The sequence below is a fragment of the Xyrauchen texanus genome, chromosome 3 (assembly GCF_025860055.1).
Source record: "Xyrauchen texanus isolate HMW12.3.18 chromosome 3, RBS_HiC_50CHRs, whole genome shotgun sequence".
In the NCBI taxonomy this organism is placed as follows: Eukaryota; Metazoa; Chordata; class Actinopteri; order Cypriniformes; family Catostomidae; genus Xyrauchen; species Xyrauchen texanus.
Genome location: NC_068278.1, coordinates 39,754,694 through 39,776,299, shown reverse-complemented (window position 1 = coordinate 39,776,299; position 21,606 = coordinate 39,754,694). Strand labels below are relative to the sequence as shown.

General features: G+C 41.1%; 2 protein-coding genes across 6 annotated transcripts in view; one reads left to right on the top strand and one right to left on the bottom strand.

The window, feature by feature from the left end:
- Window positions 1-18,438, top strand: part of tsc1a (TSC complex subunit 1a) — a 29,654-nt gene extending 11,216 nt beyond the window's left edge. For 3 of the 4 annotated variants that reach the window (XM_052104664.1, XM_052104665.1, XM_052104673.1), the window contains exons 10-22: window positions 2,096-2,258; window positions 5,664-5,770; window positions 5,886-5,943; window positions 6,065-6,148; window positions 6,276-6,759; window positions 6,856-6,926; window positions 8,847-9,019; window positions 9,512-9,694; window positions 9,869-9,979; window positions 10,140-10,262; window positions 14,748-14,935; window positions 15,757-15,921; window positions 16,407-18,438. In XM_052104664.1, coding sequence (XP_051960624.1) covers window positions 2,096-2,258; window positions 5,664-5,770; window positions 5,886-5,943; window positions 6,065-6,148; window positions 6,276-6,759; window positions 6,856-6,926; window positions 8,847-9,019; window positions 9,512-9,694; window positions 9,869-9,979; window positions 10,140-10,262; window positions 14,748-14,935; window positions 15,757-15,921; window positions 16,407-16,866 — 2,370 coding nt within the window. In that variant the 3' untranslated portion in view covers window positions 16,867-18,438. The remainder of the gene's footprint in view (window positions 1-2,095; window positions 2,259-5,663; window positions 5,771-5,885; window positions 5,944-6,064; window positions 6,149-6,275; window positions 6,760-6,855; window positions 6,927-8,846; window positions 9,020-9,511; window positions 9,695-9,868; window positions 9,980-10,139; window positions 10,263-14,747; window positions 14,936-15,756; window positions 15,922-16,406) is intronic. The other variant, XM_052104681.1, reaches the window with a different exon arrangement.
- A 101-nt stretch (window positions 18,439-18,539) lies between these two features.
- spaca9 (sperm acrosome associated 9) lies at window positions 18,540-20,401 on the bottom strand. Of its 2 annotated transcripts, none has more exons than XM_052104694.1 (4): window positions 20,376-20,401; window positions 19,970-20,132; window positions 19,030-19,232; window positions 18,540-18,846 (listed from the first exon to the last, which is right to left on the bottom strand). In XM_052104694.1, the coding sequence occupies exons 2-4, from the start codon at window positions 20,129-20,131 to the stop codon at window positions 18,549-18,551; spliced, it is 663 nt and encodes a 220-aa protein (XP_051960654.1). In that variant the 5' UTR covers window position 20,132; window positions 20,376-20,401; the 3' UTR covers window positions 18,540-18,548. The 2 variants fall into 2 exon arrangements, with proteins under 2 accessions (XP_051960654.1, XP_051960660.1); XM_052104700.1 differs by having other exon boundaries at window positions 19,030-19,124.
- Between the last annotated feature and the right edge of the window lie 1,205 nt (window positions 20,402-21,606).

Genomic DNA, 21,606 nt, shown 5'->3' with positions numbered 1-21,606 from the left:
AGGTTTGAAGCTCAAGCATGCCCATGACATGAGTCTCTCCAACCCCTGGAGGATCCACCTAGCTCCTGGTACCGCCGTTGTTGTCACTGTGAGGTCGTCCATGAATGCTCTTATGGGAGGTTGCCTTACTCCAGCCTTGCTGAGGGGGCCTCTGGCTCTGCACTCTGTTTCAGCTGCCTTGACCAGCATGTTCATTGCCAGTGCAAAGAGGGTCACTGAGATGGTACAGCCAGTGATTATCCCCACCTCCAGCTGGTGCCAGTCAGATGTTAGCTGGCCAGTGGAGACTCTCAAGCTGAACTTACTGTAATAGTCCAGGATGAGATCTTTCACCTTCTGCGGTACATGGTGTTTCTCCAGTGCAATCTCCACCAGCTTGTGTGGTATTGAGCCATAGGCATTGGTGAGGTCTACAGCCAGGTCCCCTCTGCCTTCTCTTGCTTCCCTGATAAGCTGGGTTACCACGCCTGTGTGTTCCAGACAACCAGGAACTCCTGGTATTCCTCCCTTTTGCACAGACGTGTCGATGTACTTATTGCTCAACAGGAAGTTGGAGAGCCTCTTGGCCACGATGCTGAAGAAGATTTTGCTCTCCACACTGAGCAAGGAGATTACCCGGAACTGGTCGATGTTCTCAGACTTCTCCTCTTTTGGTATGCACACTCCCTCCGCATACCTCCATGGCTGGGCGATCTTCCCTCTCCTCCAGATCACCTTCAGAGCCCTCCAAAGCCGATGTAATAGCTTTGGGCAGTTCTTGTACACCTTGTAGGGCACTCCACTTGGGGCTGGTGCTGAGCTCGATCTTGCTCTCCTCACCACTTCCTCCACTTCCCTTAGGCGGGGCTCCTTCAGGTCGAAGTCTAATGAAGGCTCTGGTGGTGTTATCAGCGCATTGCATGGACCCAGCGCTTGTTCTCTGATGGAGTCACTATAGGTGGCCTTGAGGTGGTCGTTTATTGCATCCTTGGAGCAAGTGAGGCGGCCAGCCCTCTTTTGGCCAAGTAGCTGCTTGGTCAACTTAAATGGGTTGGCCAAGAATGCTGCCCTCTTCCTGGCTCTCTCCTTCCGCCGCCTCCTGTGGAACTCTGCCCTCCGTAAGGTTAACAGTTGTTTTCTTAGGATTGCTCTCAGGTCTGCTAGGCTGGCTCTCTCGACTTCCCCCGCTACTTTGTATTGCCTCTTTAGCAGCCTGAGTTCGTCCCTGAGGCACTGAATTTTCTTTACTCTGTGGCTTGGAGCATATGCAGATGGAGCAGGTTTGGGTGCCTCGGTTCCAAATCGCTCAGCTGCGATATTCACTATGAGGGTGGTCATCGTTCTCAATCGATGGTCCACATCACCCTTAGCTGTCACTTCCAGGACCTGGCTTACATCTTCATCAAATTGTTGCCACTCAACTCTCTTGTGGGATTTGGGCCACTGGATCTTTGGTTGGACCGCAGGGGCACAGCCAGTTGTTATGGCTGCAGCTTGCTGGCTTCTGAGGCCATGTGTGTTGTCGGGAGATGCTGACTTTTGGGTTATAGTGGCATGTGAGCTGCTGACAGCAGGTATTGGTGACACTAGGAGGCTCTGGGCACAGTGGGTTGCCTCCGGGCCTGGCTCCTCCTGCGTCTTACCAGAAGTCGCTTCTGTGCGTTGTCGTCGTTGCCGCTGTCAAGCATTTCATTCTGCCTTGATGAATTTTTAAACCCCTCTCATTCTTGCAGATCCTACCGCAGATGCACTGAATTGTCGATGTCGTAATTCCTTTGTTCTGTGTCGTTGTCCTTGAGTCCGTCCTGTTGGGGTGCTCATCCTCCCCCCCCCTCTCGGGCACCCCTGGGGGTATTTTTCTTTTGTAGGTTTAGTAGCTTGCTATTGGGTTCTTCCTTACGGAAGAAGTGGTTTGGGCTGCCAACCCTCTCCACCCCGGGTTGCCGTCTCTCCGGCCGTCGTCTGTCTCACCAGATGTCACCACACAGGAATAAGGCTGTAACATAACAAATTGTGGAAAAAGTGAAGCGCTGTGAATACTTTCTGGGTGCACTGTAAATTACAATTACTTGACCTGCTGATAAATAAATGTCTGTTTGACGTGGTCTGTTGGCAGAGTGATAAGATGAGCTCCTCAGGGATAAAGGAGGAGATGTGGAGTCCTTCCTCAGTATGTGGGATGAGCACCCCTCCCAGCTCTAGAGGAATGTCCCCCACCACTGTTTCTGAAGCCTCACATAGTGCCTCCCACCTCTCAGGACGGATACTTAGCACTCCAGGTAAGCCAAATTCTTTCCGGTCTGAACCAGTGTTTCCCAACTTTTTTTTTCTATACTGTACCTCCACAGCACCAAACCTTCAGCATTATCTTTATTATTACACTTTTTTTTTTTAATTATTATTACAACGATTCACTTGCTGTTGTTGAAAAACAGACTCATCATGGTTCTTCTCCTCCCTTTAATAAAATACCAGAATTTGTTCGTCTTTCACACGTTTAGATCATTTTTGGGTGGATTAGAATCTAGATTAGATTAGGGTACATTTTGTGATGTGTTATAGAGCATTGTTATATTTGCACATATATTCCACTACAAGTCATTCACACAAATTAGTGAACCTAAAATTTTAATTTTATTTTTTCCTTTAAAGCCGTTACTGGGCAGTACGCTGTCAGAGCCAAAGCTTTGGATATAGACCAATTGATACTATATCCTGAGAATTTAGAAAAGGAATTAATAATTCTGTGGAGGCCAGGCATAGATCTTGTGGGTCTGAGACGAATGATAAAATATAATCTGCGTAAAGCAACAGCTTATGCTCCATACCTCCTGCCACCACCCCTGCAAAGCATCTTCCTTTCTTATCGCAGCTGCTAATAGTTCCAGGGCATGACAGAACAATAATGGGCAAAGAGTGGGGAACCCTGCAGAGTGTCCCTATTAAGAGTAAAATAATCCAAAATTAATCAATTTGTTTGTACTGCTGCTACCGGGTGTCTATAAAAGTAACTTAATCCATCCAATAAAAGTATTCCCGAACCCATATATTTCCAAAATCTTAAAAAGATAGATCAGACTCCGGTCGCTGCCATCTCACTTGACGCCGAAAAGGCATTTGATATGGTAGAATATTTGCCACTGACCACATGATATTGATGAAACGCCTAATGTTATCAGAAGAACAGCGGCCCCGAATAAACCCCACCTGATCTATATGTATAAGAGATGGCATAACTCCACTTAATCGGTTAGCCAAAATGTTTGACTTTTTATGTCTAGCTGGATCAGGGAAATTGGACTGTAACTCTTGCACTCGCCTGGATCCTTGTCCTCCTCAAGAATCAGACTGATCCGGGCTTGTGTCGTGGTTGGCGAAAGCTTTACATTCTTTAATGATTCCATATAAACTTCTTACAAAAGTGGAGCCAGATCTGCAGCTTAAGATCTAATAAATTCAGTGGCAAAGCCAACTGGCCCCGGAGCCTTGCATGTAGGCAAGGCCTTAATTACCTTGCCTCTAGGCATGGCCTTAATTACCTTGCCAAGCTCCTCCAAGGTTATCTCAGAATCAAGAGTATATTTTTGCTTAGTTGTTAGCCTAGGGAGTTCTAATGGTTCCACAAAGGTTGTAATATCTTCATCAGTAGACACTAAAGCATTATCAGTATCAATGGCTGAGGTAATCGCCTTACTACCAGCAGATTTCAGAGAGGGATTGGCAGAAAAAGGCTCTCCCTGCTCCACACATCCAGCCAAAAGTTTCCCCGCTTTGTCCCCCGACTCTGTCCTGCCCTGAATAGCCAAAACTCCACCCTCCACGACAAAATGGCATCACATCTGTACCTCAATCTGATCAACTCTCTAAGGCCATGAGATGACACCCAGCGCTTCGGTTCGGCTCTGCCTCGGCACCTCCAACATTCCCCTCCAACTCCATGAGTTCTCATGCTTTGGATCTTTTGATGAATGAGAGACACTGTATGATCCAGCCCCTACACCCAGAGGACACTGTATGATCCAAGCTACACCCAGAGGACACAGAGGACCAATTTGTCTCCATACAAACATTGATTTCAGCCTTTAACATTTGTTGAAATTCAGGATTTTGCAATAGAGATACATTAAAGCACCAACTGTATGATTTATTTTTCTCTGTATGTGGCAACACCTCTAAACTCACCAGGAAGTGATCCGAGACTAAGATGTTTCCAATTAAGCATTTAACAACAGATTAAATGAGGGTCATAGATATAAAAAAAATCTATACTAGAATAAGTCATATGGACTGATGAAAAAAATTATAGTCCCTACCAGATGGGTTCAAAAGTCTCTAAATATCTGTAAGCCCAAGCTACCTACACATCCCGTGAAGTCAATGTTGTGCCGGGGGGCCTACACACCTCTGCCCCACCATGATCATCAGTATACCGACCCATTTGATTGCCACATGAGTGCACAAATGACCCAATCACTCCAATGTCCCGCAAGAAACACTCCACAAAACAAACTCCAGCCAATAGGAGGCACAAGCACAAAGAATGTCCAGATCCATCCACAACATAATCCTGAAGGTGTACCACTACACAAAACAAACTCTAGCCGCTAGGTGTGACCAGCTTAAAAAGAAACAAAAAGGCGACCAGCCTCCTCAGACGGCCAAGTTAATTCTGAGTGTGTCAGGCCCACTTGACCGCAACGTCAGCACATCAAAACTCTGTTGGGACTCACTCAGTCCATTGACCCCATGAAGGACATGGCTCGCTGGGGACATGCAAATATTCCACGGCCATCCCCAGCATCCACTCTCAACCTGGTCGGGAACACCAGAGCAGAAGTGACCCTCTGTTGATGCAAGAGTTTCCTGCTCTCCTCAAATCTTTTATGCCCCTCTCCCATCAAACTCGCAAAGTCTGGAAACAAGAAAATGCCGTGGCTCCTCCAAAGCCCTCCCCCACTCATTGCCTCCAACAACATGAGATCCTTATTAGCAAATGGCCGCGCTGGAACCCTTTGGGCTCGCTCGACCTCCAGCCTATGGTTTTATGTCAAGCAGATTTGGAAAGAGCCTGTCCAGGTATTGCACCATATCTCGTCCTTTGTCTTCAGGAATTCCAATAATTTGGATGTTATTTTGCCAGTTACGATTTTCCAAGTCTTACAACCCCCCCCAGATGCGCTCCAGATCTGCCTTGGTCGGATTAGCAGCCATTTCCTCTCCGATGACTCCAGACCATCAATCCGCCTTTCAACACCCCCCAATCCTGCAACCATCCCAGTGAACCTCTTCTCCATGGCCGTGACCGATCGATGCAACGCAGCAAGGTTCAGCAACGACCCCCGTCTGCATCGCCGACACGTTCAGCAACTCACGCCGAATCGCCTTCACTTCTCCGGCCAAATTTCAATATTGCCTTCCTAGAACAGTTATGTACCAGGTGAAATCGAGTTTCACCGGTTTATATAATTAAAATTAGCAAAGGGTGCAGAGCTCTGTTTTCACATGTCCGAACCTCGCAAGGTGACTCCATTAACTGAATGTTTTAAGGCATTGACAACAACAAAATTCTTAGGTTGCGATTAATTGTTAATCTTTTGAAAGCCTTAAATTACGGTTTAAAAATATTAGTTTTATTGGTTCGAGCAAATCTAAACGGAACTTTGTTCTGTTTGTGTGATTTTCAGTGGATGGAAAATTGACTCACTCTACCACCTCAGAGTCATCTCCTTTCCCATCACACTCAGAAGAACTAGAGCAACCTGCCCAAAACACCAGCAGTACTCAGGCTAAGGTACGTAATATATATAAAGCATTTGCGTTGTCACTTATTAAACCTATACAGAGAAATGTTCCATGTGCATATGTTCATGAAAACGCTTCTGTTTAATTTGGCCAAAACTGCTCAGGTGAATCAGCCGGGTAAGGAGCTGAAAAAAGTAATGCCCAGAAGTATTAACAACAATGGTGAGAATATCCCCTGAGAATATCCTACTAACTTTGAGTATCATTCTATTGAGAAATTGACCTCGGCTGCTCAGAGAAACTGACATACTGATTAATGTGTTATGCTTTTGCTACTCTTTAGGATGTCCCGGTAATGCCAAGAGTCCAGTGTCATTGGTGCAGCTCCCTGACATTGTCAGAAGGACAGACGTGGAGAGCGAGGATGGTGAGAGAGGAGATATCATGCAGAACAATGCGTTCCTCAGCTTTCAAGTATAGAAAACTGTTTTCAATCATGCCTTTGTTTTCAGTGACCTCCGATCTCACCATACTCTCCAACGTATTCTTTCCAGATGCCATCACACAGGAAATTTTGAGCTTGACCCATGGGAGACTGGACTTTGGAACAAGGCCAGACCTGGATTCCTCTCTTTCCTGCTCCTCAGACACCCTTCTCTCATCTCACTTCAGCAATGAACCGAATTTAGTTTCCACACCAGACAGGAGTAAAAGCTCTGACAAAGGAATGGAGCAGCAACCTCCATGGGTGCTCGGGCCTGCTTTCACCCCCATAGAGAATGACAAGGGCAGTCTGAGTTCCCTGTCTGATCTGACAAAGGAATCCATGCCTTACGAGCCACTGTTTGACCTCACCATACCTAAGGTGGCATCACTGTTTTTGGAGAGGAGGACCATGGAGGCCTTGCGGAGGGCTGAAGGAGAAAGGGTGCACCGAGAGGAGGTGGAGGGGGAGGATCTTTCTGCTACTTCCCCTCTGGAGGTGTTGGACCGTGTTATTAAGCAGGGCCATGAAACCCATGATAAAGTGCTGAAGAGGTTAGTTTTGGTTTTTAATTCAAGAACGCACTGTGATTAAGTTAATTAGCAATTAGTGAGGAAATGTGACAAGGGTTTGTGTTTGCTGTCTTACAGAACTCTGTCTTCTCAAAGCCAGTCAGCCAATCCACACTCTGGAGGTAAACAGCATAGCAATAAAGGAAAAGGTATTTAGGATTTATATTAATTCATAGGCTCTCCATGCTCAAGAAGATTGTGTCCTCCAACCTGTCTCCTCAAACTTGTCCTGTGTTCGTTTCCATTTTCCTGTCTCTTTGCTCTAAATAGAAGTTGATATTTTTCCAAGACTGTCTTACACTGTAAACCCTAATGTTGTCTTAACTTGACATTTAAGGAATGTTTAATTTTGGGCTCATAACTCAAAGATCTATGTTCTTTTGAACTTATTTCTCTTAAAAAATCCATAGGTTTAACATTTTAAGTGTTATTAACTGATTAAATGATTGAGTACAAAATTGAGGCTATGGTGCCAGCATAATTGCTGGCACTTGAGTTCATTAATAATGTTCCCTTGGAACATATGGATGCATTTAAATGGTTCTTAAGAATTATTTTAGGTTTTAGCAATTTTGTCGAATTTTTTTTTATTATTATTATTATCGTTTAAGAAAAATTTTAATTAAAATTGTTTCGTATGATGTCTCTATTCAAGTGATCTGTGTCCCCTTTGGTCAAGATGAATCCTGTTAATTCTATCTGAGTTCTATTGAAGTACTGTGCAATTGAAGTACACGCATATATGCATTTCTGTTTAGAAATCGGTTATAATCTTTATTTGAGCTATTTTATTGTATGATCTAAATTTGAGTCAATTTTAGAAACGACAATAAATAGCAAATCTGAGTTAAGTCTACTTGCATCTAGTAACATTATAGTTCATTCTATATGAACACGAAGTTAAGTGAACTTAATTACACAAGTTTTGGAGACACTGTTAATCAATTCAATTGAGGGAAAAAGTTTACTCAATCATCATATGGTTTTCAGTGTACTGTCTTCTAGGTAGTATATTGTCAAATCCTCAGTTTCTCAAATGAATACAGCTTTGACACCGTTTCCACCTGGTATTAAGATATGGTTTGGGTGATCTGATCACATGTGTTCCACCCTAAATATAGGTCTAAATGGGGTTTAAAACATTTTGTGATCAGATTTTTGATCTGTGGTCAAAAATGCATATGTCAATATCACATTTGAAGTGTAAATGTTATCCCATCCAGTATGCGTCCCGGCAGCAGTGAAGCGCCACCCCTCAACTGTCAATTGACTGCTGCGCTAAAATGAGTTTAAACTTTTTGCCGTTTACGAGCAGCATTTTAAAGGAAATAACCATCCGGGCAGAAAATTAAAAAAAGCTCCATACACAATCACGAGAGCTTCACGGATCTTTTTTTATTGTGTCTGAGATCAACACAGATGAGAAACATGATCAACTGAATCTCCTTCAATAGAGGTAATCCACTAAAATAACGGATAATTCTTCTTGACATGTTGCATTTGTGATTAGGCAAAATTTTATCTGCATCTGGGAAGAACATTGCACCCTTTTTTCACGCTTTTTCTTTTTCTGACATTGTTGGGCTTTATTATCATGCATTAACACACTGACGTAGTATGATGTATGATGTCATGAAACGGAGACCCTCACATCCAAATCCGAACACAAGTTGTCACAGGAGACATATTTAAGTGACCAGGTGTAAACAGCGATGTGTCTCCCTAGACTGCGTGATCGGATCATAACACCAGGTGGAAACGAGGCCTTGGATTGCAATGGTCTTCCTCATCATGTAATAAATCATAATCTTAAAATTATAATTCCTGCAGGTTCAAAGGTCCTGTATTTGTTTCCATTTCCTTTATGTTTCCTCTAAATACAAATAGATAATTTTCTCTGATTATCTTACTATTTTGTACGTAGTAGTTCACCAAGTCCTCGGTTTCAGAAAAGCATTTAGCTTTGTGGTGGTCCTCATCCTGTAATCAGTCAATATCTGGGAATTTCTGGGACTCTAGACTACAGCTGGATTATGTTGCATTTGTATTGAGGCAGTGGATTTTTGCAGGTTCTGTGTCAGCAGCATCTGATGAGCTGGGAATGTTGCGTAGTCAGCTGCTGTTGCTGCATACCCAGCTGCTGTATGAAAGACATAAGAGAGAACAACATGCACTTCGTAACCGCCGTCTGTTTGGCCGTATTGTCAACGCGACTGCATTGGAAGAGCAGAACAACTCCATGGTAATGAATGAAACTGGATTATCCATTTAGCCGTAATCAGGCTGGCACCTAATCTATACACAGAAGTCCTCAGGCATCTCCACAGATTTTCAAAGAATTTCAATGCCTGTCATTGACAGTTTTACACATCCCTCATCCTTTTTGTGTTTGTTTTAATTAAGTGTTATGCTAGTATGAATATGCTTTCGGCTCCATTTAACACATTTGACCATATTTAAACCCATTTTGTGGAATTTTACCGATTTACCTTTTAAATTCCATGTAAAGTAGAAATAGCTATAACTGGCAACATTGCACTGTTAGAATCTCATTGAAGTCATGTCAGGCTCAACAAGTCTTGTAAGTACAAGTCTTGTTAAGTTTTCAGGATTTTGCTTACAACTTTACAAATTATCATGGCCTAGAATTTATTTTGTTCTTGTCTATGTGTGTTTTACTTGAAGTTTTTGGTAACTGTGATTCTCCAAATGTGTGTTTGTTCGTGTATGGCAGAAAACCCAACTGAAACTTCAGGATATTGAGATGCAGACTGTGCAGGTAAGTCTGCAGGAGGAGCAGCGGCGCTTCAAGTGTCTACAAGAAGACCAAGAGGCTCTAGTGAACCAACTGCAGACTCAAATCCAACAACTGCAGCAGAAGCGGAATTACTATTACTCAAAGATGCAGGAGCTGCAGGTGATCATTGGCCTATAAGGAATAGGGAATGAATCTTGTTGCACAGCACTCAGACATTATACACCAACAAAAATGGTCCAAATATTTTAAGATGCAGTTTGGTTGCTGGATTGTAGAGGAGAATATGTGATATCCATGATAAATGCTAATGTTTTGTGTGTTGTCCTTTTACAGACTGATTTAAATGAGAATCGGAAGAAGGTAGGAGAAATGGAGGCAGAGCTACAGAGAGCCAATAACAAAGTCTGTAATATGGGACACCTGCTCAGCCAGATGTCCATAAAGGTAAAAGATGTTTGTGACATCCTCCGTTTTCAACACTATCCATCACACTGTGGAAATATTTCAAGCTTTTTCATTTGAAAGCACATTCTACAGTAGGTATTACCCATATTTATTAATATAGTTGAATTCTTTTTTGTGTGCTTGATTTCTTAAACCTCAGCTCAACAATAGTGAAAATATGGAGCAGCAGATGGCTTTTTTGAACACACAGCTACTGCTTTTAGGTGAAGCCAACAAGATTTGTTTGGAGGAAATCAAGCGCTTAGGACCTGAGGCAAGCAAGGTAGGCATGACGGTCTTCACAAAAAAAAATATTTATGACTTTGATCACTGTTCATTATTGCATCATTGCTTAAAACCAAGCAGAAATCTAGTTTAACTATGTAGTCTTTTATAAATATGTTATCACAGTAGGTGAGTTTAGACTTTTACAGTATTTTTCAGTTTTGAGATGTGTGTGAACAAGAACCGATGATGAAAATAAGCTTTAGCAATTCACTGGCTTAAGTTGTAATGTTGCCAAAAAAAAGTTACATATTGATGCTATGTGGGCACAAAGCTGTAACATCACAAACTTCAAAAGGAAGAGACAATTATTGCATGCTATTTACATGTAGGCCTATGGCCCTTATTCACAGTAGTGCCATCTTTGATTTTTGACAAGAATAGCAATGAGGCTGTGAAGGACAGATTTACAGCCTCCTCTAATGGTTGTACTGTTGTTTAACCCTCTGGGGTCTGAGGGTGTTTTGGGCCCTGGAGAGGTTTTGACATGCCTTGACATTTGTGCTTTTTTTAGTTGCTTAAAAACATATTAATGAAGTCTGATGACACTGTATTCAGCACAAACTGGGCTACAATTATATGTGAGCAACATGTGTGTACATGTTTGTATTTTTGAGAAAACAACGTTTATGCATGGTTTTTGAAAAAACAAAAGTCATTGAAATAAGGCCATATAACATAATACACATTTGTTCACAAGACTTTTGAGAACTGGATCTTGTAGCCCAAGTTTTTGCTACAAAATGATGTTAAAACCATCCTGATCACTCATTCAAACAAAACAATTTAGTCATTTAACTTTTGTAAGACACTTTTAGTGTTGGGTCATATGCGAGGAGGCGTGAACTATCATTAATATTGATGTGATTCACACCTGAGGAGACAAAGACCCCTCCCCTGGGCCTATCACTGAGGAATGTGACTGTAACAAACTTCAGTCCGATTTATAATCTTATAAATTTATAATCCGACCTGCCATCGGATTATAATGAGCTGCCTGGAACAGGATTTACCTGATTTATTGCACCTGTGTCGGCGGACACTTCCACCTGAGGGGGAGGTCGGCGGGGTGCTGTAGAGGAAGGGGACGTCCACTGCTTTGCGCGGGGAACTGGTCACGTTGGCGGGGCTCCTCGCCTCTGCGGGGCAGGACCGGGCACTGTGGAGGGAGCTGAGTGAGGGGGAGGAGGGGAACACACAGGGGAGGGGAGAGAGAGAGCAGGACTCTGTCGTCCTTGGGTATGCCGCCAAATGGTCCTCAGCAAGCTGGACAGCCTCCTCCATGGACGCCGGGCGGGGGCACTGGACACATTCCGTGGTTCCCTTCGGCAGATCGTGAATGAGCTGCTCCAGTACCACCTGATCGATTACTCCCCCGACGTCAGGTTTCCCTGCTAGCAACCACTTCCGGCACGTGTCTCTGAGCCGCTGGGAGAAGGCAAAGGGGCAGTTCTTCTTACTCAGCTTTAGCGACCGGAACAGCTGACGATATTGCTCCGCGCTGTGACCCACCCGCTGCAGGATAGCCTTCAAGTCCGCGTAAGCCAGGAGACTCGCCGCCCGTTGTTCACGCGGCCAGCCCCAGATCTCCGCCGTTCTCTCGAAGAGGTTGACTAAGGCCTCTGCATCAACTTCCGCCCCCATTTTCAAAAGCGTGGGGGGGGGTAGCTGAGGGCTGATGTCGGGGATCGGGGCTGGGTTTTTCGTCTGACCAAGGAGGCTCCAGATTGCGTTGCGGTCCTCTGCTTGAGCCCGCAGAACTTAGAAAAATTGCCGGTCCTGGTCTTGGCGCAGCTCCACCATAAACTGTTGGAGGGCCTGGTGCATCCCGGCAAGGGACTGGAGGACATCGGCCAACTGAGAGGGCTCCATGGGGCGTACTTGAATTTTTTGTGTCCCGAGTTTTGGCACCAGTGTAACAAACTTCAGGCCCGGAGGGGAAGGAGAACACAGGAAACTGGTTTCTTCATCTCACAGGTACAGCTTTTAATTAATAATCTCCAGCACTTTACAGCTTCAACACCACAATAGTTTTTCCAGCTCAACAACAGATCTCTGACTCTCTCATATCATGCCAACACTAGACTGGCACGTGTTTCTCTTCTCCCTAACTGGAGGTTCTGTGGCCAACTTTGTGCCGCTCTCCCCATGCTCACTGAAATTAGAGACCGGTGTGAGACATAATTTAGTTCAGGTGCAAGCGCCCTTACCGCTTTCCCTGACGGGCGCTTGACCACGCCCCCGCTGCCACAGTGACAAAGAATGAATGTGAGGAGACTTAATGATCAAAATCAAGTTTTAATTTAAAAGTAATCTGACTATACGTTTTCTTTACATAAATATTTTACTTAATTTTAGACCTACACTACCATTTAAAAAGTCTCTTCTCACCAAGACTGCATTTATTTTATCCAAAATACATTAAAAAGAGTGATAATTGTGAAAACTTTTTACAATTTAAAAGAACAGTTTTCTATTGAATGTATTGTAAAATGCAATTTGTGATCAAAGCTGAATTTTCAGCATCATTACTGCAGTCTTCAGTGTCACATGATCCTTCAGAAATCATTATAAGATGGTAATTTTCTAATATGGGCATATTTACATCACATTTGACACATTTACACCCGAACGCATATTTGCAAGCACAAGCTTCGTTGATGATAATGAGGCAGCATAAACACTAGTTAAAATATATTCTAAACATTCATATTTATATCATACAGCATACAATTTAAATGCCTACTTTACGAAACAGCATTTAAATGTAACTAAAACTTGCATATTAGGACATATTTCAATACTCTGAATCCTGGCTGGCTAGTCTGGAAACAGTCCCACTAGTAAAACATGTACACAAAAAAAAGTACATGTTTATATAAAATAGCATGTCAACTAATGAAAGTAAATCTAAATTACTTATTAGAAATTGTATCCTCTGCTGGATCAAGTCTCTCTTCAAAATGATAACGTTCATCGTCCCACTCTTCTGAGGAAAATGTGGACTTTCCCTAACCTGTGTATCATGGTATCTTCCAAACACGCAGAAAAGTGATGTTTTTAAGGCACAGTCAGGGGTGTTTACCATTTGCATTGATCACCTCAGCACATTACCGTATAAATGGCGCCCTCTGCCCATGGGTGTGATCACATTAGGGATAATTAGCTGAGCCAGGAGAAACTGTACATCACTTTGTTTCATACAGATTACATTGCAGGAGAATATTTGTTTAAAATTGTAATTGTTTTATTTAAAAGTAGACATTTTAAGCTTTATAAAAGCACAAGGTTTTGTTTTTATAGTCTCTAATGATGTCATACACTTATCTGTATGCCCCAAAATGGAGTATTTTATGTTGTTTCCGCTGTAATGATGAAAAATCCAGCAGAACGCATCGGTGTATCAGTCAACCCCAGAGGGTTAAAGTGTTTTGGATCATTCCGCTGATGGTACGGCAACAGCACCGCCCTCAACCGCAAAGCCCCACAAAGGGTAGTGTGAACTGCCAGACACATCATCGGAGGTGAGCTCTTCCCTCCCTCCAGGACATCTATACCATGTTTTGTTTGAAAAAGCTCTGCAGATCATCAGAGACTCCAGCCACCCGCCATGGGTTGCTCTCACTGCTACATTCAGGCAGGCGGTACCACAGCATCAAGACCCGCACCAGCCAAGTTCATGACAGCTTCTTCTCCCAAGCAATCAGACTTTTGATCTATTGATCTCTCATGATCAATATACATCAGCACTGCACTTTATTAATCTCACACTGGACTGTCATAAATTATATTCTCTCTTAACAACACACTGGCAACTGACTATCAACCGACAGCCTGAATGTAAATACAGCACATTACAACGTACTGTGTGTATGTGTATATATATATATATATATATATATATATATATACTATTTATTTTATTCTATATTGTGTGTATTGTATACTGTACATTTGTATATTTTGTTGTGTGTAATTATGTGTATATAATATATGCAAATTGGGTTGTGTAAATCTGATGTTTCTTGTAAATTGGTATATGTCTTATCACTGTCATGACTGCTATGTTGCTCGGAACTGCACCCAAGAATTTTACCCACTTTTGCACTTGTGTGTGTATATGGTTTAGTGACAAAGTGATTTGATTTTAAGAAACTGTAAGTCAATCCCACACATCTTTGTTTTCATTCACTTCAAAAATCACATATGGCATCAGTGTGAATAAGGTCAATATGAGGTGGGAGTTGAAAAACTGCTTTGTTGTTGGGGCATGGGCAACTACATAAATGTAAACATTTGCTACAAAAATACTGCAAAGAAATAACATTGCATAGATTGGAAGAATTGGTAAATGTAAACAATTCTACTATTGATCTCAAGACACCTACTTTATATCCAGTGAAGTCCGCTTTATTCCTTTTAACCTGAAGAATGTTACTTGGTCTACTCCGATTTACTCCTTGGTCTCCTTTGTGACTGTTAGGAGCTGAAGATGCTGCAAGCTTCTTCACTGCGGGAGGTGGAGCGCTTGAGGCAGAGCTCTCTCCAGCAGAGTCAGAGACTCGAGGCAGCCCAACAGCGCATCACAGATCTAGAGACCCAACTCAACAAGAAAGAGCAGGTCATCCGAGAGCAGAAGAAACTGCTGGAGAATGTTAAAAGCCAAGCCGTGTATGAGCTTATCTCTCACACCTTTTCTAACATTCTTCCTAAACATCTAGTTTTGTGTCACAAAGAATTAAGTCATACAATAGATGTTCCTTTAATTTTATGAATCTATTTTCATATATATGTGTATGAACTAATGTGTTAAGCATGATATCATGTTTGCAAAATACACTCACTGAGACCTTTATTAGGAACGCCTATACACCTACTTATTCAAGAGATTATCTAATCAGCCAATCTTGTGTCTGCAATGCATAAAATATCACAGATATGTTTCAGGAGCTTCAGTTAATGTTCACGTCAACTGTCAGAATGGAAAAAAATTATCTCAGTCTTTCATTTTGAACATGCTAGTCGGGCTGGTATGAGTGTTTCTGTAACTGCTAATCTCCTGGGATTTTCATGCACAACAGTCTCTAGAGTTTACCCTGAATGGTGCCAAAAATAAGAAACATCCACTGAGCAGCAATTCTGTGGATGGAAATGCCTTGTTGATGAGAGAGGTCAATAGCGAATGGCCAAACTGGTTCAAGCTGACAGAATGGCTACAGTAACTTGGATAACCACTCTTATTGTACAGTTGTAGAGAGCAGAATAGCATCTTTGAATGCACAACACGTTGAACCTTGAGGCGGATGGGCTACAACAGTTGAAGACCATGTCCTCAGTGTTCCTAGTAAAGTGTTCAGTGAGTGTATATATTAATGGTTGTTGTTTGTTGAAGTGCCATCTTACTTTATATAGGTCTGTGGAATATTGATCATTTGGTTTCTATCAAATGCATCTTGGTGTGAGATTTTTCAGTTATTCGTGGTTTTCTATAGGGAGCAGCTGCAGGCTTCAGAGAACCGGTATTTGGCCCAGAAGCACATCACTCAGGCATTGCAGTCAGAGCTGCTTGAACTCTATAGCCAGATAGAGTTAAAAAAACTGAAAACCAGTTCACCAGCAGAGCACACTTCTGAGGCCAGCAGTCCCACCAACCAAAGGTATGTTCCAAACCAATATGTCCTGCCCAGTATTTCTCCTCCACAGATTTATGTACTAATGATATCTAATGTTTTATAAGGTTCCCAAAGTCATGGGAATTGTTCTGGAGTTTAATTCAATGTTAAAAGGCATGGAAACAGCTATAACAAATAAGCATTTTTTTCTGGTTATACTTTTCTCTAAAATATTTCTTTGGCTAGGTATTACTCGTGTGTAGAGTAAAACTTGTTTGCAAGCCTTAGTTATGTCGGATTCAATAAATCTGTTGGATCAGACATGTTGAGGTCCGAAAGATTCATTAGCAAATCTTCTTACAAAATTCTTATTGTAAACTTCAATTCCGTCAATTCTTAAACGTCTGGAAACGTTATGGAAAAGTCATAGAAATGTATTGGTCCAAAAGTGTTCGTTATAATGCATGACAACAGGAATGCGATGGGTTGCTGAATTTGCACTGGAACATGTATTTCCATTTGTGTTTCAGGACAAATGGCAACAGCACTGGCACATCTGCTCCATCTCTATCAGCTGACCCAGTGAAAAGAGAGGAAGGCACATACATGTGTGTCAATGGCGAAGTCTCTGTAGGGTCTCCTCAAACACTCGATAATGACAGTCAGGAAGATCTTTCCCTCCCCTGCGACTCCCCACTGGCGGTTGGCTCTTACCCCAGTACCAGAAGCTTCTTGGGCAAGCGAGCCAGAGAGTTGTTCCGCAATAAAAGCGAGAGCCACTTTGAGACAGAACCAGTAGCGCTCAACTGCTTGTCCCCAGATCTAAAGATTGAGCCCAGCACAGACCCCTCAGAGAACACGCAGTTTGAAGGGGCCACTGACCAGGCTGACCTGCAGCCCATGGATAGACCCCGGGCATATAATATTCAGTGTAGGAGGCAGCAGGATCTGCGGATCATGGACTACAATGAAACCCTCCATGAGCATTGATTATATACTGCTGATTGTCTACAATTAGAAATGAATATTTTGGACCCAGTATTAGACTGCATAACACTTTTTTCTTCTTCTTTTTAATGGGTGGTAGGCAGAGTTTTAGTTTATTTTAAAATCTCTGTTGTACAATAGAAACAACTTGTCATCAAAAATGGTTCACAAATCTTGTCATAATCAAGTTAATTATGAATTAATTGTATTTCAGTATATTTTTATTATCACCATTCAGCAAGCAGCTGTGGGTATTCTGTTGTGGTTGGATGTAACCCAGTCCTCACTGTACTTTCCAGCAAATGTATTGCCTTAATCATTGTATTTGCTCTTGTAATGGCTCCATTTGTTTTTACATCTTTCTAAATTGATCCAAGCAAAACTGCCCCTTTGAGACATATAGCGAGACGTGTCTCAGAAATTGCACAATACCAAGTGTGATCATTACATCAGTTCCCACTTGGAGCACTGTAAATAGTTCATGCCTTTGAGAAATCAATCAATCTGATATAAATGTGAAAGAAGCTGTGGGGAAGGGATAGGTATTATGTTAGATATTATAATAGAATAAGAAATCACATTTCATTGCTAAGGCTAGCCATAGCAATGCTTTGTGTGTTTTGCCTAGACAGAAAATGTGTAAGCAAGTGTTGTGTTGTAGCTCTAGTAAAATATTTTATTTTTATGCATTAACATTCTTTACTGTGATTGGAGAGCCCAGTCACCTGTGCAATAATTCTTAGCGTAAAACTTTATGCCTGATCAATGGTAAGAGATGATGGGTGAAAAAAAAAACATATTTTTGCTACTTTTTAGGGCCGTCAGGGCCTTACAGAACACAGGCTATGCTGCTGTAGGTGCATTGTTTTTGCATTTGTCCTGTTAAATGAAGAAATTGGGAAATCTTTGTGGTTTTGAGGTGTATTTGAAAGTCAAATGCTTATGAATTAATAGAGTACAAAATACAGCCACTGCAATACTTTGACACTAAACTTGGAAAAGAAGCTGCTCTTGTTCTTCAAAAGGCTTTTCCCCTTCTGTTTTTTCCTTATATTTCTGTCTTACACAGGTCAGATCCCATCTACAAAGAAAAGGCTTTATAATGGGCTGCAGATGGCTGAAGTAGAAGCACTTTAAAAAAAAAGAATCAGGGCTTCATAAGATTACTGAACTCTAGCCGAGCATTAGACTTGTCTCTTTCTAAAACAATTCCCTTGGGGTTTGTTTTCGGTGTGAGATAGAGTTGGAATATGTGAAGCGCAAAATATGTTGGCTTCAGCCTGCCAACTGTGAAAATGCCTCTGTTTACGTTTATGTTTCACTCGAACATTACTTTCCCTTTTTATACCAAAAGCCCTCAAAACATTTTGTGTTACAAAATGCCTTATTGGAAAAAATAGTAAGCCTGTCCCTCACCTGAAACCATTTGTCAATAGTTTTTTCTGGTACAATAGGCCAATGACTGGTGTTACAGGTAACCAGGGGCTCTCTGTTCAGAAGTACTCTTTTGAATTCAAGAAAACGTTCTGTGTTCTCCCACTTGTTAATCTATGATCAACAAAAATAAAATGTATATGTTTTGCATATTTTTGTCATAGTCTTATCAATTCTTTAATTGTTATTGTATATTTTATCATTATAAAACTTCTTTAATATTATATTGAGCATGAAAGTAAATATGTGTTTTAATGCCTTGTCTGGCCTGGTGGCTTCCAGGCTGGTTTTCCAGCATGCCATCCTCCTGTGCCTTTCTTAGATGTAGAGTTGTTACTGGTAGCCTTATCAAGGTCAGCAGACATCCCAATGCTCTTTGCTTCTGTTTGCTGTGTAGATGTTTCTGTAACTGTGGGAGTGACAGGTTGAGCGCCTCCTTTAAAATAGGCAGTGAGGTGGTCTAAAGCCAGTGGAATCAAGCTCACAATTCCACCATAGAAATTCTTTGCTTCGTCACAACTCAGGCGGTTTATCTCACTGTGTGGGTAGCTGTAAGGAAAAATGGTGCAGTTATGAGTATTTGAGTTGCATGTTATTTAATATATCAACCAATTAAGACAGGATTATAGCATCATTATACAAGCTTTTGGGTAACTACAATAATTTAGACGTCAATCTAAATATACAATCAAATTCTCGATTAAACACATGCACTGTAACTTAACACTTAACTGTGCCCTTAGCTCATTTATGTTATTGCTGGGGCTGAGGAGCTCCTTGCAGGTTTCAAGGGTCTTGCAGAAAGTGTTTTGGCTGGACCATGAGGACTGCAGAAGTTTTAAAACAACGCCAAGATCAGAAATTATCTCCAAAAAGAGCGAGAAGATGCGTCTGTCAGTGGCATTGCTGCAGTGTTGGTTCATGTACTTTTGAACCTGCAGAAGTACGTGATCACTTATAAGGTCACACTTAACATTACAGTATAATTGCATTAGGATGAACTGAGTAACACTTATAGTAATAGTCCAGGTTCAATACAAGTTAAGCTCAGTCGACAGCATTTGTGATTTCCACAAAAAATTTTTCGACACGTCACTCCTTAAGAAAAAAAAAGTTACAGTGAGGTACTTACAACAGAGGTGAATGGGGTCGGTTTTTGGAGGGGTTAACGAGAAGCTTGTTTTATAAATGCACTTGCATTAATTCTTCTGTTAAAACTCGTGTATTCTTTGGGCTGTAAAGTTGTTTAAATCGTCATTTTTTTCAGGCGTTTTAGAGTTTGTTGACATTACGTCGTCATGGCAACGAAGTTATAAAATTGACTCTAACTTTACACAGAAAATGTTAGAAAGCGATTTTATCACACTAAAATCATGTTAACACACATTGTTTATATCGTGTGTCTATACTTTTGAAACAGTGACTGAACGTTTACAGATCGGCTTTACATTCACTTCAATTGTAAGCGCCTCACTGGAACCTAGATTTTAATTACAATTTTTTTTAAGATGAGGGACGAGTCAAAATATATATTTTTTAATGGTTATCAATATTATGTCACAAATGCTGTCGATTGAGTTTAACTTGTATTGAACCCGGAATATTCCTTCAAGCTGGAAATATAATGACACTGAAAATGTTCCCAAAGATAATGAATGAATCAATTCATAACCTGTGTCACGGTGGAGACAGGCTCAGTTTTGTCCCTAGCATGCTCCCTCGACCGTTCAAGAGCTGTTATGAAAATGAATTGCTGCTGTTTGAAACGCTTATACTTTTCTTCAGTGGAATGGAGTTGCTCTTTTACGTCAGTCATGTCCACTGGGGTACTCATCCTGTTTATAATGGATGATATAGTAATGTTAGAACGCCGTGTAAAAACATTACAAGAGCAAACACATTAGACTAAAGAATGAATGCTATATTAACACAAAACCCGTCAAATATTGGAGACCAAGTTAAAGTAGGATTAAAATATGAGGTGTTGAAGTTTGAGCTACCGGAATTGCATAACAGCCCGTTTCATATATGATAAACAAGGTATAATATTGTTGTCAACCTGTAGCCTACTGGTTTACCTGTACTACTTGCTGTGGAGGTGTACTTGTTTCAGTGAATTAAAAAAGCTTTGCTTAGCAGCAAGAGTTGGCTACCTAGTAGAAAAGTGTTCCTCTAACGATGATTGGTGATTGGCTGAGCAGGTAACCACTAGCAACGAGTAACAACGAGCGCGTGCGCACAAACTAATAGCAACATTAACTACACTTCAAAGTAACATTAAATAGATGTATTGACTTTGACTCACAATTACAGCAGAAAACAGCATCGTGCTGTATGTAAATGTGCAGTTTGAATGTGAAGTTACGTGTTAAGTAACTATCCGCTTAAGTAGCATGCAAGACGAAACACTACATACGGACTGCTATAAAAATACAAAATAAATTATCCAAACGAATTTAGTCAAAAGCAAGATTTTCCGTTACTTGTTCTATTTAAAAAGGTCTTTCGAAAATCATATATAAATACAAATACTACTACTACTACTACTACTACTACTACTAATAATAATAATAAAATCACCTATCTAAACCTCCGCATATTTAGCCTAGTCATCACTTTCTTCCATTCACTTAAAGGAATATTCGGGCTTCAATTAAAGGTAAATTCAATAGACATAATTCGTGGCATAATATTGATTACCACAAATATTTATTTTGACTCGTCCCTCCTTTTCTTAGAAAAATAAATAAATCTGGGTTATAGTGAGACACTTACAATGGAAGTGAATGGGGCCAAGTTTTGAACTTTAAAATACTCACTGCTTCAAATCTAAAGCCATAAGATATACATAGGTGTGTGATAAAAATCACTTTCTAACCTTTTCTGTGTAAAGTTATTGCCAATTTTACAACTTCTTTGATATGATACTATGTCAAAAAAATAAAATGACTGTAAAAATGAAGATTTAAACAAGGTAACAGCTCAAATAATACAAAAGTTTTAACAGAAGAATAAATGTTAGTGCTTTTATAAAACGATAAGTTTCCCAATTTTGTCTTTAAGCCCTCCAAAAATTGGCCCCATTCACTTCCATTGTGAGCGTCTCACTGTAACATAATTATTATTAATATTTTTAAAGTATGGATGAGTCTAAATTAATTTTTGTGGTAATCAACATTATGCCACAAATGCTGTCAATTGAGCTGAACTTGTACTGAGCCCGGAATATTCCTTTGAGAGTTTTTCTTTTTTTTCCTCCTCCTTCAAAGACTCGTCTTAAAACCTAATTTTACAGATTTCCAAGCGTTT